Below are 16,969 nucleotides of genomic sequence, written 5' to 3'. Positions count from 1 at the left end.
CTCAGTTAGAAGTCGCCGCTAGTTTGACCAAACTAATTGTAACTAGCCCTGGTCTCAGTAGAACAGTGAAGAGAAGAAGGAATCCTTCAGAATTGTCCAGCTTCACAGCTCAGGTCAGCTTCAGCTAAACGGTTTTAGCTAACAGCTCAGTTGAGTTCAGTTGAGTTCAGTCAAGATAGTAGTCAGAGTTTAGCAAACTTTAGCTTCAGCTAGCAGCCCAAGCTAACGATGGGATAACACTTACATTGAGAGTCAGGGCAAGGGGGGGTTACAGTCAAAACACCCAATGGGTCTCAGAAGAAGAAGAAGCAGAAGAAGAAGAAAAAAAATAGGAGAAAATAAATAACATTAGCCAAGTATTTCTTTCCCAGCTGGGATGGAAATGTGGGAGTTTGGGGATTTGGGAATGTTACTATGCTCCATAATCCAAACACAGTGTGTGAGTGTATCTCTGATCTCCTCCATACATTACAGTCCATGGAGGGGGTATGGACAGGTAGTGTGCTGAATATGAAGGGGGAATTGTTTGTGTGTAGGGGAGGGGAATACATCTTGTAAAAAGGAACTTATCCCAGACACACAGTAGAAAGTCTCCATTCCACAACATCTCAACATGTCTTTGTGTTTATGAATAGAAGGAGGATGCAGTCTACTTCCTCTCACGTTGTGCTGAAGAAGGGGTGTCGGGGGGTTAATGGGACCCTTTATTAGAAATGGCCTTCGTCTGAAACGTCCACAATATAAATGAGATATAGGGTTGGATTCAATTCCATGATACGTCCGCGATACGACCCATTGTCTTCATACTCATCTGATGTTGTCCGTAGAAAACTGTCACTCTCCCAGTTAGATGTCTGAACGTCTTTTGTTATTGGAGCGTAAAACCACTTAGATAGAAAACAATAAGGTCTAATCTTAAAATGTAATCTAAAAAACCTGTTCACGTTACAGTTATTTTCAAAACAACGTTTGTTTGTTTTTTGAGTGGGGACCTCATTACTTATGGATATTTGTCTGTAAGTACAGTGAGATGTACTGTATGTGACAAATAATTTGTTTTGACGAAACATCCCCAACAACAATGACAATGACACTTCAACGTGCTCCATTCATCCAAATATACATTTGTCTATATGTCTTCAGCAGAAAACCATTCCTCTCCAAGTTTTGTTGGCCACATATGAAAAAAACAGGTCACCACTCAAAAAAAAAAGGTCAAAGTGTAACATTTTACAAAAACTGTAATCGACAGAATTGTACAAAAACTGTAAATTTGTACAGTTTTTAAAACAAAACTTTGTATTTATTTATGTATTTTTCTTTTTTGAGTGTGGACCTCTCGAAGTGCAGCGGTTTTGTCCCCGAAACGTCACGTCCACGTTACTCGCGCAGTAGCTCCTGCAGACAGTTGGGTGATTTGAAGACCTCTGGGACTTCACTGTCTAGTTTACAGATCACCTTATAGATGGCCTTCTTCCAGGACGGGTCCACGTCTTTCCCTGCTACTATGGCATTAAAAAACTCCCTCAATGTCAGCTGGGACACTTCCAGGAACCGCTCTGGAACCTACAGGAAAGAGAGAGAGAGAGAGAGAGAGAGAGAGAGAGAGAGAGAGAGAGAGAGAGAGAGAGAGAGAGAGAGAGAGAGAGAGAGAGAGAGAGAGAGAGAGAGAGAGAGAGAGAGAGAGAGAGAAGAGAGAGAAAGAGAGAGAGAGAGAGAGAGAGAGAGAGAGAGAGAGAGAGAGAGAGAGAGAGAGAGAGAGAGAGAGAGAGAGAGGGAGAGGGAGAGGGAGAGAGAGAGAGAGAGAGAGAGAGAGAGAGAGAGAGAGAGAGAGAGAGAGAGAGAAAATGACTAGAGGCATCAGGTTACGTCTCATGGGCTGTGTTTAGCAGACGATAGCTAGCTATCTGCAGGTACAGTCCAGCCCTACAGCCACATATATATAGCATGCCATAGTATTCACGTAGTACATGCTGGGATTCGACACACACAAGCGCCACACACACACCACACACACACACACACACACACACACACACATATAGTTGGACAGGCAGACAAAAGGAGCCAGATAGAGCCATCTGTAATTTAGACCTCTTTATTGGCCTGATTTATAATGGAGAAGACAGATCTGTGTGTGTGTGTGTGTGTTGTGTGTGTGTGTGTTTTATCCCTATGATAGCTCTATCAGAGTGGCCAACCAGGCTGCCCATAATGGGTTAGTCTTTACAATAGCCTACAACAGACTGTATGTGTGCGTGCGTGTGTGTGTGCGTGCGTGTGTGTGTGTGTGCGTATTTGGATGTGTTGTTTGCATGTGTGTTTTGTGTAAGGCCCCTAACAAAAGGCCAACAGCTGAGTGTCACCACAACGTGAGGAGAGGTGACCAACAGATAAAGCCTCCAACAGACAGACAGAGACAAAAGGATTAGTGACAGGAACAACTCTCTCTCTCTCTCTCTCTCACTCTCTCTCTCTCTGTCTCTCTCTCTCTCTCTCTCTCTCTGTTCTCTCTCTCTCTCTCTCTCTGTCTCTCTCTCTCTCTCTCTCTCTCTCTCTGTCTCTCTCTCTCTCTCTCTCTCTCTCTCTCTCTCTCTCTCTCTCTCTCTCTCTCTCTCTCTCTCTCTCTCTCTCTCTCTCTCTCTCTCTCTCTCTCTCTCTCTCTCTCTCTCTCACTTCTCTGTTCATTTTTTGTTTATTTGGCATGGGAAACGTGTGTTAACATTGCCAAAGCAAGTGAAGTAGATAGTAAACAAAAGTGAAATAAACAATAAATATTAACAGTAAACATTACACTCAGAAGTTTCAAAATAATAAAGACATTTCAAATGTCATATTATGTATTTTTACAGTGTTGCAACAATGTGCAAATAGTTAAAGTACAAATGGGAAAATAAATAAACATAAATATGGGTTGTATTTACAATGGTGTTTGTTCTTCACTGGTTGCCCTTTTCTTGTGGCAACAGGTCACAAATCTTGCAGCTGTGATGGCACACTGTGGTTTTTCACCCAGTAGATAAGGGAGTTTATCAAAATTGGGTTTGTTTTCAAATTCTCTCTCTCTCTGTCTCTCTCTGTCTCTCTCTCTCTCTCTCTCCCTCGCTCTCTCTCCCTCGCCCTCTCTTTCTCTCTCTCTCTCTCTCTCGCTCTCCCTCTCTCTCTCTCTCTCTCTCTCTCTCTCTCTCTCTCTCTCTCTCTCTCTCTGTCTCTCTCTCTCTCTCTCTCTCTCTCTCTCTCTCTCTCTCTCTCTGTCTCTCTCTCCCTCCCTCTCTCTCTCTCTCTCTCTCTCTCTCTCTCTCTCTCTCTCTCTCTCTCTCTCTCTCTCTCTCTCTCTCTCTCTCTCTCTCTCTCTCTCTCTCTCTCTCTCTCTCTCTCTCTCAATTCAAAGGGCTTTATTGGCATGGGAAACGTATGTTAACATTACCAAAGCAAGTGAAATAGATAATAAACAAAAGTGAAATAAACAAAACAAAAATAACAGTAAACATTACACTCACAAGACATTTCAAATGTCATAGTATGTATATATACAGTGTTGTAACAATGTAACAATACATTTCATATTTGAGATTCTTTGCCTTGATGACAGCTTTGCACACTTCGCATTCTCTGAACCAGCTTCATGAGGTAGTCACCTGGAATGCATTTCAATTAACAGGTGTGCCTTGTTAAAAGTTCATTTGAGTAATTTCTTTCCTTCTTAATGAGTTTGAGCCAATAAGTTGTGTTGTGACAAGGTAGGGGTGGTACACAGAAGATAGCCCTATTTGGTAAAAGACCAAGTCCATATTATGGCAATAACAGCTCAAATAAGCAAAGAGAAACGACAGTACATCATTACTTTAAGAGATGAAGGTCAGTCAATCCGGAAAATGTCAAGAACTTTGAAAGTTTCTTAAAGTGCAGTCGCTTAAAACATCAAGAGCCATGATGGAAATGGTTCTCATGAGGACCGCCACAGGAAAGGAAGAACCAGAGTTACCTCTGCTGCAGAGGATACATTTATTAGAATAACTGCACCTATGATTACAGCCCAAATAAATTATTCACAGAGTTCAAGTAACAGACACATTTTCAACATCAACATTTCAGAGGAGACTGTGTGAATCAGGGGTTCATGGTCGAATTGCTGCAAAGAAACCACTACTAAAGGACACCAATAATAAGAAGAGATCTGCTTGGGCCAAGAAACACGAGCAATGGACATTAGACAGGTGGAAATCTGTCCTTTGGTCTGATGAGTCTAAATTTGAGATTTTTGGTTCCAACCGCCATATCTTTGTGAGATGCAGAGTAGGTGAACGGATGATCTCTGCATGTGTGGTTCCCACTGTGAAGCATGGAGGAGGAGGTGTTATGGTGTGGGGGTGCTTTGTTGGTGACATTGTCAGTGATTTATTTAGAATTCAAGGCACACTTAACCAGCATGGCTACCACAGCATTCTGCAGCGATACGCCATCCCATCTGGTTTGCGCTTAGTGGGACTCTCATTTGTTTTTCAACAGGACAATGAACAAACACACCTCCAGGCTGTGTAAGGGCTATTTGACCAAGAAGGAGAGTAATGGAGTGCTGCATCAGATGACCTGGCCTCCACAATCACCCGACCTCAACCCAATTGAGATGGTTTGGGATGAGTTGGACCGCAGAGTGAAGGAAAAGCAGCCAACAAGTGCTCAGCATATGTGGGAACTCCTTCAACACTGTTGGAAAAACATTCCAGGTGAAGCTGGTTGAGAGAATGCCAAGAGTGTGCAAAGCTGTCATCAAGGCAAAGGGTGGCTACTTTAAGAATCTACTACATGATTCCATATGTGTTATTTCATAGTTTGAATGTCTTCACTACTATTCTACAATGTAGAAAATAGTAAAAATAAAGAAAAACCCTTGAATGAGTAGGTGTGTCCAAACTTTTGACTGGTACTATTTGTGTTTTTGCTGTTTGTTCTTTGTTATAGAGCCAAAAAGATTGAAGAAGTGGTTTATCCAAACATCTCCGTTTTGGATAGATAACTCTTTGTGTTGTTGTTTGTTTAGTGTTTTCCAATTTTCCCAGAAGTGGTTAGATTCTATGGATTCTTCAATTACATTGAGCTGAATTCTGACGTGCTGTTCCTTCTTTTTCCGTAGTGTGTTTCTGTACTGTTTTAGTGATTCAACATAGTGAAGCCTCAGGTTTTCTGGGTCTCTATGTTTTTGGTTAGATAGGTTTCTCAATTTCTTTCTTAGGTTTTTGCTTTCTTCATCAAACCATTTGTCGTTGTTTTAAAAAAATGTAGGTTGTCTGCTTGACATTTTGAGATTTGATAGGGAAGCTGAAAGGTCAAATATACTGTTTTAGGCTTTCTACTGTCAAGTTTACACCTTCACTATTACAGTGAAATGTTTTGTCCAGGAAGTTGTCTAAAAGGGATTGGATTTGTTGTTGCCTAATTGTTTTTTGGTAGGTTTCTAGACTACTTTCCTTCCATCTATAGCATCCATCTATAGCAAAATTGGGTTTGTTTTCAAATTCTCTCTCTCTCTCTCTCTGTCTCTCTCTCTCTGTCTCTCTCTCTCTCTCTCTCTCTCTCTCTCTCTCCTCCCTCTCTCTCTTATCAATTTATCCAGAGTTTGATCTAAGCAGTGAAAACAACACATGGCCATCCTGAGCACTGTAGCCTGGGTACTGTACTGTGACATATCTCTTTCCATTTTCACACAAAGACAAGGGGAAGGGGAAGATGGAGAGGAGCAGTTAGGGGTCAGTCCTGTTGTTGCCAGGGGTGATAAAAGTAGTTTGTCTCCCAGCGAAACTGACACCAGAAAGAGAAAAAGCGATAGAGTAGGAGAGGGAGAGAGAGGGAGCGAGGGGGAGAGGGAGCGAGGGGGAGAGGGAGCGGGGGAGAGGGAGAGAGGGAGAGAGGGAGAGAGGGAGCGGGGGAGAGGGAGAGAGGGAGAGGGGGAGAGGGAGCGAGGGGGAGAGGCCAAGAAGAGGCTAGAGAAAGCTCTCTCTCTCTATATGTCTCTCTATGTCTCTCTCTCTCTCTCTCTATCTCTCTCTCTATGTCTCTCTCTCTCTCTATGTCTCTCTCTCTCTCACTCTCTTTCTCTCTCTCCCTCTCTTTCTCTTTCTCTCTCTCTCTCTCTCACACTCTCTTTCTCTCTCTCTCTCTCTTTCTCTCTCTCTCTCCCCCTCTCCCCCCTCCCTCTCTCTCTCTCTCTCTCTCTCTCTCTCTCTCTCTCCCTCTCCCCCCCTCTCGCTCTCTCTCTCTCGGTCTCTCTCTCTCTCTCCCTCTCTCTGTCTCCCTCTCTCTGTCTCCCCCTCTCTCTCTCTCTCTGTCAATTCAATTTCAATTCAATTTAAGGGCTTTATTGGCATGGGAAACGTATGTTAACATTGCCAAAGCAAGTGAAGTAGATAGTAAACAAAAGTGAAATAAACAATACATATTAACAGTAAACAATACACTCAGAAGTTCCAAAAGAATAAAGACATTTCAAATGTCATATTATGTATATATACAGTGTTGTAACAATGTGCAAATAGTTAAAGTACAAATGGGAAAATAAATAAACATAATTATGGGTTGTATTTACAATGGTGTTTGTTCTTCACTGGTTGCCCTTTTCTTGTGGCAACAGGTCTCTTTCTCTCTCTCTCTCTCTCTCTCTCTCTCTCTCTCTCTCTATCTCTCTCTCTCTCTCTCTCTCTCTCTCTATCTCTCTCTCTCTCTCTCTCTCTCTCCATCTCTCTCTATCTCTCCCTCTGTTATCAGGCCTGGTTATGGTCAGAGACATCTCCAGCAGCACTGACAGCAGCACTCTTAAAGGGCAACTCCGCCACTTTTCTTCCTCATGTTCATTATCTCCAGCACCATACCAGTGTCTACATATGTGAAAACAGCGTGTTTTTATGATCTGTGGTTAACGAGATAAGAAGAAAGGTCCTAAAAAATATATTATTTGTGACATCACAGGGTAGGATTAAAAGTACGAAAAACGGTGATTTTCAAAACCTGCAATGTGTTTCTAGCCAGTATGTTCTTGCTCCCCAAGTCACCGTGAATCTCATAGTGTTTGAAAATCAAATGTTTTAACTTTTGATGACGTCAAAATGTAGTTTTCACATGTAGACACCTGGGCTATAACACATCTGACCGCCGATCACAAGAAGCTGCCGCTGTGTGTCACACTCGGCGTGGCGGAGGAGTCATGAGAGACATGGCATTCCTCCTTAGAGCCATTAACAGTTTTCACTGAAACATTCCTCTAGTTCTGAACAAACCAATGCATAAACATCCCTTGGGGGAATGATTAAGCAGACACACACACACACACGTGGGGAATGATTAACAGAGAGAGAAGTGGCTGTTCCTGGAGGTACACATCATTGTGATGACATCACTACAGTTCTCACAACTTTCTCACGAGGTAGGAGCAGAAACTAGTGACAGTCCTTTCTTTCTTTCTTTCTTTCTTTCTTTCTTTCTTTCTTTCTTTCTTTCTTTCTTTCTTTCTTTCTCTCTCTCTCTCCTCTCTACACCTCTATCTCTCCTCTCTCTCTCCTCTCTACACCTCTATCTCTCCTCTCTCTCTCTCCTCTCTCTCTTGCTTTCACATGATCTGCCTTTTCTTCCCTCAACAACTCTCTCTATCACAAGACAACCTTGTGTAAAGACTTTGTATCAGATGGGTAAAATGTAAAATCTCTCTCTCTCTCTCTCTCTCTCTCTCTCTCTCTCTCTCTCTCTCTCTCTCTCACTCTCTCTCTCTCTCTCTCTCTCACTCTCTGTCTCTCTCGCTCTCTCTCTCTCTCTCTCTCTCTCTCACTCTCTCTCTCTCTCTCTCTCTCTCTCACTCTCTGTCTCTCTCTCTCTCTCTCTCTCTCTCTCTCTCTCTCTCTCTCTCTCTCTCTCTCCTCTCTGTCTCTCTCGCTCTCTCTCTCTCTCTCTCTCTCTCTCTCTCTCTCTCTCTCTCTCTCTCTCTCTCTCTCTCTCTCTCTCTCTCTCTCTCTCTCTCTCTCGCTCTCTCTTTGTACTTGAGTGAATGAGTGAATGACCACCGACCCCCGGACACACACACACACACACAACCTTCTGTCTTCCTCAAATCAGCCTTCCTTTGGGCAACCCCTCTGGTACCCAGTGTCCAGTGACCTCACTGGCTCCTAAGGTGTGTGTGTGTGTGTGTGTGTGTGTGTGTGTGCAGAACAGCTGTCTCTGACAATAGGCAGAGTCTCAGTAACAAAGACACGTCCTTCAGACCGTCATGTGATATGAGGGACTGCCTCACGGTCAGATGACCCTGGCTATTGTCTCAGCACACACACACACACACACACACACACACACACACACACACACACACACACCCCGCGTGACTCCAATCAGTCTCAGTAACAAAGACATTGCCTTCATCTTATCCTCGAGAATGCTTGAATGGACTCACACACATACATACACACACACACACTCTAAAGACACATACACACACATACACACACAGATAGACACCACACACACACACACACACACACACACACATGCACACACACATGCACTGCTCCCAATCTCAATGCTGTTAACCCTCTGTCTTAGAGACAAAGACACCTGCCATGCCACCTTAGTGTAATTATAGCTATCTGCCAGACCCACTGCTGCCCTACTACTCTATACGTTAACATAATCACTGCCTTCTCTACTCTGGGGAAGAGAGGAGAGGGGGAAGAGAAGAGAGGAGTGGGAGAGGAAGGGGGAGAAAGGGACAGTGGAAGGAGAGAAAAGGAGAAGAGGCAAGGGAGGATAGAAGTGGAGAGTGTGTAGTCTTTGAACTTAACCTCGTCTCAGAAGAGTGATTCATTACCCATAGCTTTGTGGTAGGTTACAACCAGATACACAAAGAGAGAAGGAGGAGAGGGAGAGAAAGAGAGAGAGAGGGGGGGGGGGGGGGAAAGAGAGGGGGGAGGTTAGGAGGGAGAGATGAAGGAGAGAGAGAGAGAGCGTTGCGAGAGAGAGAGAGAGAGAGAGAGAGAGAGAGAGACCCTGCACACCCTAATTGACAAACAAACAAAACAAAACAAAGTATTTTCATGCTTCGTTGATTTAAAAAAAAACTTTTGACTCAATTTGGCATGAGGGTCTGCTATACAAATTGATGGAAAGTGGTGTTGGGGGAAAAACATACGACGTTATAAAATCCATGTACACAAACAACAAGTGTGCGGTTAAAATTGGCAAAAAACACACACATTTCTTTCCAAAGGGCCGTGGGGTGAGACAGGGATGCAGTTTAAGCCCCACCCTCTTCAACATATATATCAACAAATTGGCGAGGGCACTAGAACAGTCTGCAGCAACCGGCCTCACCCTACTAGAATCTGAAGTCAAATGTCTAATGTTTGCTGATGATCTAGTGCTTCTGTCACCAACTAAGGAGGGCCTACAGCAGCACCTAGATCTTCTGCACAGATTTTGTCAGACCTTGCCCTGACAGTAAATCTCATTAAGGCAAAAATAATGGCGTTCCAAAAAAAGGTCCAGTTGCCAGGACCACAAATACAAATTCCATCTAGACACCGTTGACCTAGAGCACACAAAAAACTATACATACTTCGGCCTAAACATCAGCGCCACAGGTAAAGTCCACAAAGCTGTGAACGATCTGAGAGACTAGGCAAGAAGGGCCTTCTATGCCATCAAAAGGAACATAAAATTCGACATACCAATTAGGATCTGGCTAAAAATACTTGAATCAGTTATAGAACCCACTGCCCTTTATGGTTGTGAGGTCTGGGGTCCGCTCACCAACCAAGAATTCACAAAATGGGACAAACACCAAATTGAGACTCTGCATGCAGAATTCTGCAAAATTATCCTCAGTGTACAACGAAAAAACACCAAATAATACATGCAGAGCAGAATTAGGCCGATACCCGCTAATTATCAAAATCCAGAAAAGAGCCATTAAATTCTATAACCACTTAAAAGGAAGCGATTCCCAAAACTTCCATAACAAAGCCATCACCTACAGAGAGATTCACTTGGAGAACAGTCCCCTAAGCAAGCTGGTCCTGAGGCTCTGTTCACAAACACAAACAGACCCCACAGAGCCCCAGGACAGCAACACAATTAGACCCAACCAAATCATGAGAAAACAAAAAGAGAATTACTTGACACATTGGAAAGAATTAACAAAAAAACTGAGCAAACTAGAATGCTATTTGGCCCTAAACAGAGAGTACACAGTGGCAGAATACCTGACCACTGTGACTGACCCAGACTTAAGGAAAGCTTTGACTATGTACAGACTCAGTGAGCATAGCCTTGCTATTGAGAAAGTCCGCCGTAGGTAGACCTGGCTCTCAAGAGAAGACAGGCTATGTGCACACTGCCCACAAAATGAGGTGGAAACTGAGCTGCACTTCCTAACCTCCCGACAAATGTATGACCATATTAGAGACACATATTTCCCTCAGATTAAACAGATCCACAAAGAATTCAAAAACAAATCCAATTTTGATAAACTCCCTTATCTACTGGGTGAAAAACCACTGTGTGCCATCACAGCAGCAAGATTTGTGACCTGTTGCCACAAGAAAAGGGCAACCAGTGAAGAACAAACACCATTGTAAATACAACCCATATTTATGATTATTTATTTTCCCATTTGTACTTTTACTATTTGCACATTGTTCCAACAATGTATATATACGTAATATGACATTTGAAATGTCTTTATTCTTTTGGAACTTCTGAGTGTAATCTTTACTGTTAATATTTATTGTTTATTTCACTTTTGTTTATTATCTACTTCACTTGCTTTAGCAACGTAAACATACGTTTCCCATGCCAATAAAGCCCTTAAATTGAAATTGAAATTGAATTTAGAGGAGAGGGGGTGAAAGAGAGGGGGGGACGGTAGGAGGGAGAGATGAAAGAGAGAAAGAAAGAGAGAGGAGAGGGAGTGAAAGAGAGAAGAGAGGGTACGAGTGAGAGAGATACATAGAAAGACGGAGCTCTCCAGTGTTCCTGTAGACACTAAAAGAGGGAGCTCTCTAGTGTTCCGTGTGTGTTTTAATTGATTGTTCTCTGGGCTAGAGAGATATTGATCACAGACGCTCACACTTTAAAGCACCCATGACGCCACACACGCGCACGCACGCACGCGCACGCACGCACATATACACGCATACACACTACAAGCCCCTCCGTCGCAGAGGAAACAGAAAGAATTGAGGACAGTAAGGTAAAGAGGAAGAGGAGAGATGGAGAGTTTTCCCTCTTCCTCTAACAGGGGTGGGAACTAATCACATAGGAAACAGGATAGTCCTGAAAACGTGAGTGAGTGAACCTTCCGTTGCCTCGAGGTGTTTGTGTGTGAACCCCCCGGACAAGAGGTCAACCACACCCACTGTTCAAAAGCCCAAGAGATCGGAGAGGGAAGTGACGAGTGTGTTTGTGTGTGTGTGTGTGTGTGTGTGTGTGTGTGTGTGTGTGTGTGTGTGTGTGTGTGTGTGTGTGTGTGTGTGTGTGTGTGTGTGTGTGTGTGTGTGTGTGTGTGTGTGTGTGTGTGTGTGTGTGCTCCTCTGAACAGAGGGGCCTTGAACCGCAGACTAAAGGAAAGATGACACCCTCCTCTTTAAGCTCCCAGAAATGTCACCCCTCCCCCTCTTCATACCCCAAACGGACCCCCCTTGGCCAAGGCCCCCTCTTCTCTGTGGGTGTGCCACCCATAAACTCTAAGTGCCTCTTGCTAGCGGCTAGAGTACGTGCAGAAGCTTTTCCTGTGAAGGTGTGACACACTCCAGAACGTGTGACACACTCCATCAGACATTAAGCAGAGCCCAACACTTCCAGTGTGTGCCTGCGTGTCTGCCAACTTTGAAAAAGAACGTCTATTCTTCCAACTGGTCGATCTCCAAGACATTTCTGAAGAAAAAAACAACAACGATAAAGCCTTTCATTCCTTTTTTTTTTTTTTATCGTTTGGCGCTGTTGGCGGGAGGTGCATTCAGCTGCCCTAGCGCTGGGAAGGCAAAGTGTTCCCATTTTAAACCGTTTCATGTGTCTGAAGGTACAACTCCGCCTACCCGGCATGTCCAGAGAGCAAATCAAGCGCACTTATAGGCCTTATCGCTGGCCAATCAGATGGCTCAGATCACTGTGTCTGCACAGTTTCCTCGCGCCATAGACTATAGAAGGAGCCTCGAATAGGGACCCATATTACCGCCACACCGGCAGTCTTGAGTCCTGACCGCAGTAAAATTCCACGTGACCGTTGAGTCACGGTAATCTCCTCTTATGCACTCTGGACATGTGTTGGTAGTACCCAACTCACTAACTACCATCAGGTCCTAATGGCCTGGTACTCAGGGATCTACTGTCCCTCTAACCATCAGGTCCTAATGGCCTGGTACTCAGGGATCTACTGTCCCTCTAACCATCAGGTCCTAATGGCCTGGTACTCAGGGATCTACTGTCCCTCTAACCATCAGGTCCTAATGGCCTGGTACTCAGGGATCTACTGTCCCTCTAACCATCAGGTCCTAATGGCCTGGTACTCAGGGATCTACTGTCCCTCTAACCACTCTGACGTCAATGCAAATGCAAATCGAAAATCATCAAAACAGTATCTTGCTTTTAAAACTCACTTCACTGTGATTGATCAATTTAAAGAAAGAAGTTTAACATAGCTGCAGGAAGTAGGGGTGCTGAGGGTGCTTTCTATCACCATGAAGAAAAACAATGAACAATACAGTAATTGAGCACACTGAGACATCAAGTGGGGTCTTCATGATGTGATGATGTGGCTCAGTTCGAAGAGCGTGGCGCTTGAAATGCCAAGGTTGTGGGTTCAATTCCCACCAGGGACCAGTACGAAAATGTATGCACTCACTACTGTAAGTTGCTCTGGATAAGAGCGTCTACTAAAAAGGATTGAATAGACCATTTAACCTCTACGGGATCGGTGTCCCGTATACGGGACGGTTGAGATAATGTGCGCTAATGTGATTAGCATTACTATAGTAAGTAACAGCAAACTTTCCAAGACATAGACATTTCTTATATGGGCAGAAAGCTTACATTCTTGTTAATCTAACTGCACCGTCAAATTTACAGTAGCTATTACAGTGAAAAAATACCATGCTATTGTTTGAGGAGAGTGCACAACAACAACAAATTATCATAGCAACTGGTTTGATACATTCACCTCTGGAGGTAAATAATGTACTTACATTCAGTAATCTTGCTCTGATTTGTCATCCTAAGGGTCCCAGAGATAAAATGTAGCATAGTTTTGTTTGATAAAATCAATTTTTATATTCAAATGTAGGAACTGGATTCTACAGTTTGAACCCCTGCTGTCTCTGGCTCCACACCCACCCCGCCCGGCCATCTAGATGTGTGAAAGTTAGTGTATAAGCTAATGATCCATCATGTATGACATTCCTGGGAGCGTGTAAACTTACATTTTGTATTACCATATCATTTCTGTATGTTCTCTATAGTTATGTACTTGAAAATTCGGCACATTTGGGCAGACATGACACAAAATAGTCCAGTATTGCAATGCTTGTGATAGAATGGCGCCGGAGAAGATGGCTGCCGTTATACAGCCCTCTAACCAATTGTACTATTATGTGTGTTTTTTCGCGTTATTTGTAATTTATTCTGTACATAATGTTTCTGCCACCGTCTCTTATGACCAAAAAGAGCTTCTTGATATCAGGACAGCAATTACTCACCTCGTATTGGACGAAGATTTTTTTCTTCAACGAGTCGGACGCGAAGGATATTCTACAGACACCCGACAAGGCCCAAATCCCCATCATTCGCATGAGAAAGTGATGGAGATATCGTGGACGTAGGTCGGGGTGCCTTGTAAGGATCTGACAGCGAGCAAGTAAACTGCCTCTTCCATCAATCCTATTAGCCAATGTTCAATCATTTGAAAATAAATTGGACGACCTAAGATTAAGATTATCCTACCAACGGGACATTAAAAACTGTAATATCTTATGTTTCATCGAGTCGTGGCTGAACGACGACATGGATAACATACAGCTGGTGGGATATACGCTACATCGGGCAGGATAGAACGGCTGACTCCGGTAAGACAAGGGGTGGCGGTCTGTGTATATTTGTAAACAACAGCTGGTGCATAAAATCTAATACTAAGGAAGTCTCAAGGTTTTGCTCACCTGAGGTAGAGTATCTCATGATAAGTTGTAGACCACACTATTTACCAAGAGAGTTTTCATTAATATTTTTCGTAGCTGTCTATTTACCACCACAAATCGATGCTGGCACTAAGGTTGCACTCAATGAGCTGTATAAGGCCATAAGTGAACAGGAACACGCTCATCCATAGGCAGCGCTCCTAGTGGCCGGGGACTTTAATGCAGGGAAACTTAAATCCGTTTTACCTCATTTCTACCAGCATGTTAAATTAGCAAAAACTAAAGCAGGAAGCACCAGTGACTCGGTTAATAAAGAAGTGGTCAGATGACGCAGATGCTAAGCTACAGGACTGTTTTGCTAGCACAGACTGGAATATGTTCCGGGATTCTTCCGATAGCATTGAGGAGTACACCACATCAGTCAGTGGCTTCATCAATAAGTGCATCGATGACGTCGTTCCCACAGTGACCGTACGTACATACCCCAACCAGAAGCCATGGATTACAGGCAACATCCGCACTGAGCTAAAGGGTAGAGCTGCCGCTTTCAAGGAGCGGGACTCTAACCCGGACGCTTATAAGAAATCCCGCTATGCCCTTCCGACGAACCATCAAACAGGCAAAGAGTCAATACAGGACAAAGATTGAATCATACTACACCAGATCTGACGCTCGTCGGATGTGACAGGGCTAGACCCACTCCAATTTGCATACCGCCCCAACAGATCCACAGATGATGCAATCTCTATTGCACTCCACACTGCCCTTTCCCACCTGGACAAGAATAACACCGACGTGAGAATGCTATTCATTGACTACAGCTCAGCGTTCAACACCATAGTGCCCTCAAAGCTCATCACTAAGCTAAGGACCCTGGGACTAAACACCTCCCTCTGCAACTGGATTCTGGACTTCCTGATGGGCCGCCCCCAGGTGGTATGGGTAGGTAACAACACATCCGCCACGCTGATCCTCAACAAGGGGGCCCTCAGGGGTGCGTGCTCAGTCCCCTCCTGTACTCCCTGTTCACCCATAACTGCATGGCCAGGCATGACTCCAACACCATCATTAGGTTTGCTGATGACACAACAGTGGTAGGCCTGATCACTGATAACGATGAGACAGCCTATAGGGAGGAGGTCAGAGACCTGGCCGTGTGGTGTCAGGATAACAACCTCTCCCTCAACGTGATGAAGACAAAGGAGATGATTGTGGACTACAGGAAAAAATAAGAGGACTGAGCACGCCCCCATTCTCATCAACGGGCTGTAGTGGAACAGGTTGAGAGCTTCAAGTTCCTTGGTGTCCACATCACCAACAAACTATCATGGTCCAAACACACCAAGACAGTCGTGAAGAGGGCACGAAAAAGCCTATTCCCCCTAAGGAGACTGAAAAGATTTGGCATGGGTCCTCAGATCCTCAAAAAGTTATACAGCTGCACCATCGAGAGCATCCTGACTGGTTGCATCACCGCCTGGTATGGCAACTGCTCGGCCTCCGACCGCAAGGCACTACACAGGGTAGTGCGTACGGCCCAGTACATCACTGGGGCCAAGCTTCCTGCCATCCAGGACCTCTATACTAGGCGGTGTCAGAAGAAGAAGGCCCTAAAAATTGTCAAAGACTCCAGCCACCCTAGTCATAGACTGTTCTCCCTGCTACCGCATGGCAAGCGGTAATGGAGCGCCAAGTCTAGGTCAAAAAGGCTTCTTAACAGCTTCTACCCCCAAGCCATAAGACTCCTGAACAGCTAATCATGGCTACCCGGACTATTTGCATTGCCCCTCCCCACCCCACCCCAACCCCCTCTTTTACGCTGCTGCTACTCTGTTTATTATCTATGCATAGTCACTTTAACTCTACCCACATGTACATATTACCTCAATTACCTCGACTAACCGGTGCCCCCGCACATTGACTCTGTACCGGTACCCCCTGTATATAGCCTCCCTACATTTATTTTATTTTACTGCTGCTCTTTAATTATTTTCTATTTTCTATTCTTTACTTATCTATTTTTTACTTAACACTTTTTTTTCTTAAAAAACTGCATTATTGGTTAAGGGCTTGTAAGTAAGCATTTCACTGTAAGTTCTATATGTGGCAAATACAATTGGATTTGATTTGATTCACTGAATCAAACTGAAACTTTGCACACACACGCCTTTCTCTATTTCAAAGATGATGGAACAAAAAATAATAATAGAAAAAGCATGTTTTTCTGTTTGTATGATATTTTACCAGATTTCACATTTCCACAAACTTCAAAGCATTTCCTTTCAAATGGTATCAACAATTGGCATATCCTTGCTTCAGGTCCTGAGCTACAGGCAGTTAGATTTGGGGACGTCATTTTAGGCAAAAAAAAAAAAAAAAAAAAAAAAAAAAGGGTCAGATCCTTAAGAGGTTAAGTATTTACATAGAAATAAGTTGCATTTGCAAAGTATTTCAAGAAACTATCAAGCAAGTATTTTTATACTCCACAAGTAATATCAGATTAACTGTTTTGTACAGATAATTATCAGCCTCAAGTAACAAACGCTGGTAAACACTCAAATACATTTAGTTTAAACTTTTTCACAAAAGTAGTGCACTGGGCCTTTACTAGTCCTGTATTAGCGGACCGATATAGACGTCTTCAGCGCGGCAAAAACCATTTCTGCAAAAATATCGCAGCACCCCCACCCCCAAACTACTTCCTGCGGTTTTGAGTTCAACAACAGGTTGAGGAAAACCTGGTCTTTGTGGCTGTTGTTTCACACAACGAAATGGACAGGGCTTCCTCACGTGATGATTAATTA

At 43.8% G+C, this 16,969-nt stretch overlaps 1 protein-coding gene across 2 annotated transcripts in view; it reads right to left on the bottom strand.

Moving 5' to 3' along the window:
* Positions 1-683: 683 nt before the first annotated feature.
* Positions 684-16,969, bottom strand: part of prox1a (prospero homeobox 1a) — a 74,854-nt gene continuing 58,568 nt past the window's right edge. For both annotated transcript variants that reach the window (XM_045212613.1, XM_045212614.1), the window contains exon 7: positions 684-1,566. In XM_045212613.1, coding sequence (XP_045068548.1) covers positions 1,381-1,566 — 186 coding nt within the window. In that variant the 3' untranslated portion in view covers positions 684-1,380. The remainder of the gene's footprint in view (positions 1,567-16,969) is intronic.

The sequence above is a fragment of the Coregonus clupeaformis genome, unplaced genomic scaffold, assembly GCF_020615455.1.
Source record: "Coregonus clupeaformis isolate EN_2021a unplaced genomic scaffold, ASM2061545v1 scaf0032, whole genome shotgun sequence".
Classification (NCBI taxonomy): domain Eukaryota; kingdom Metazoa; phylum Chordata; class Actinopteri; order Salmoniformes; family Salmonidae; genus Coregonus; species Coregonus clupeaformis.
This window is presented reverse-complemented; position numbering and strand designations above follow the sequence as displayed.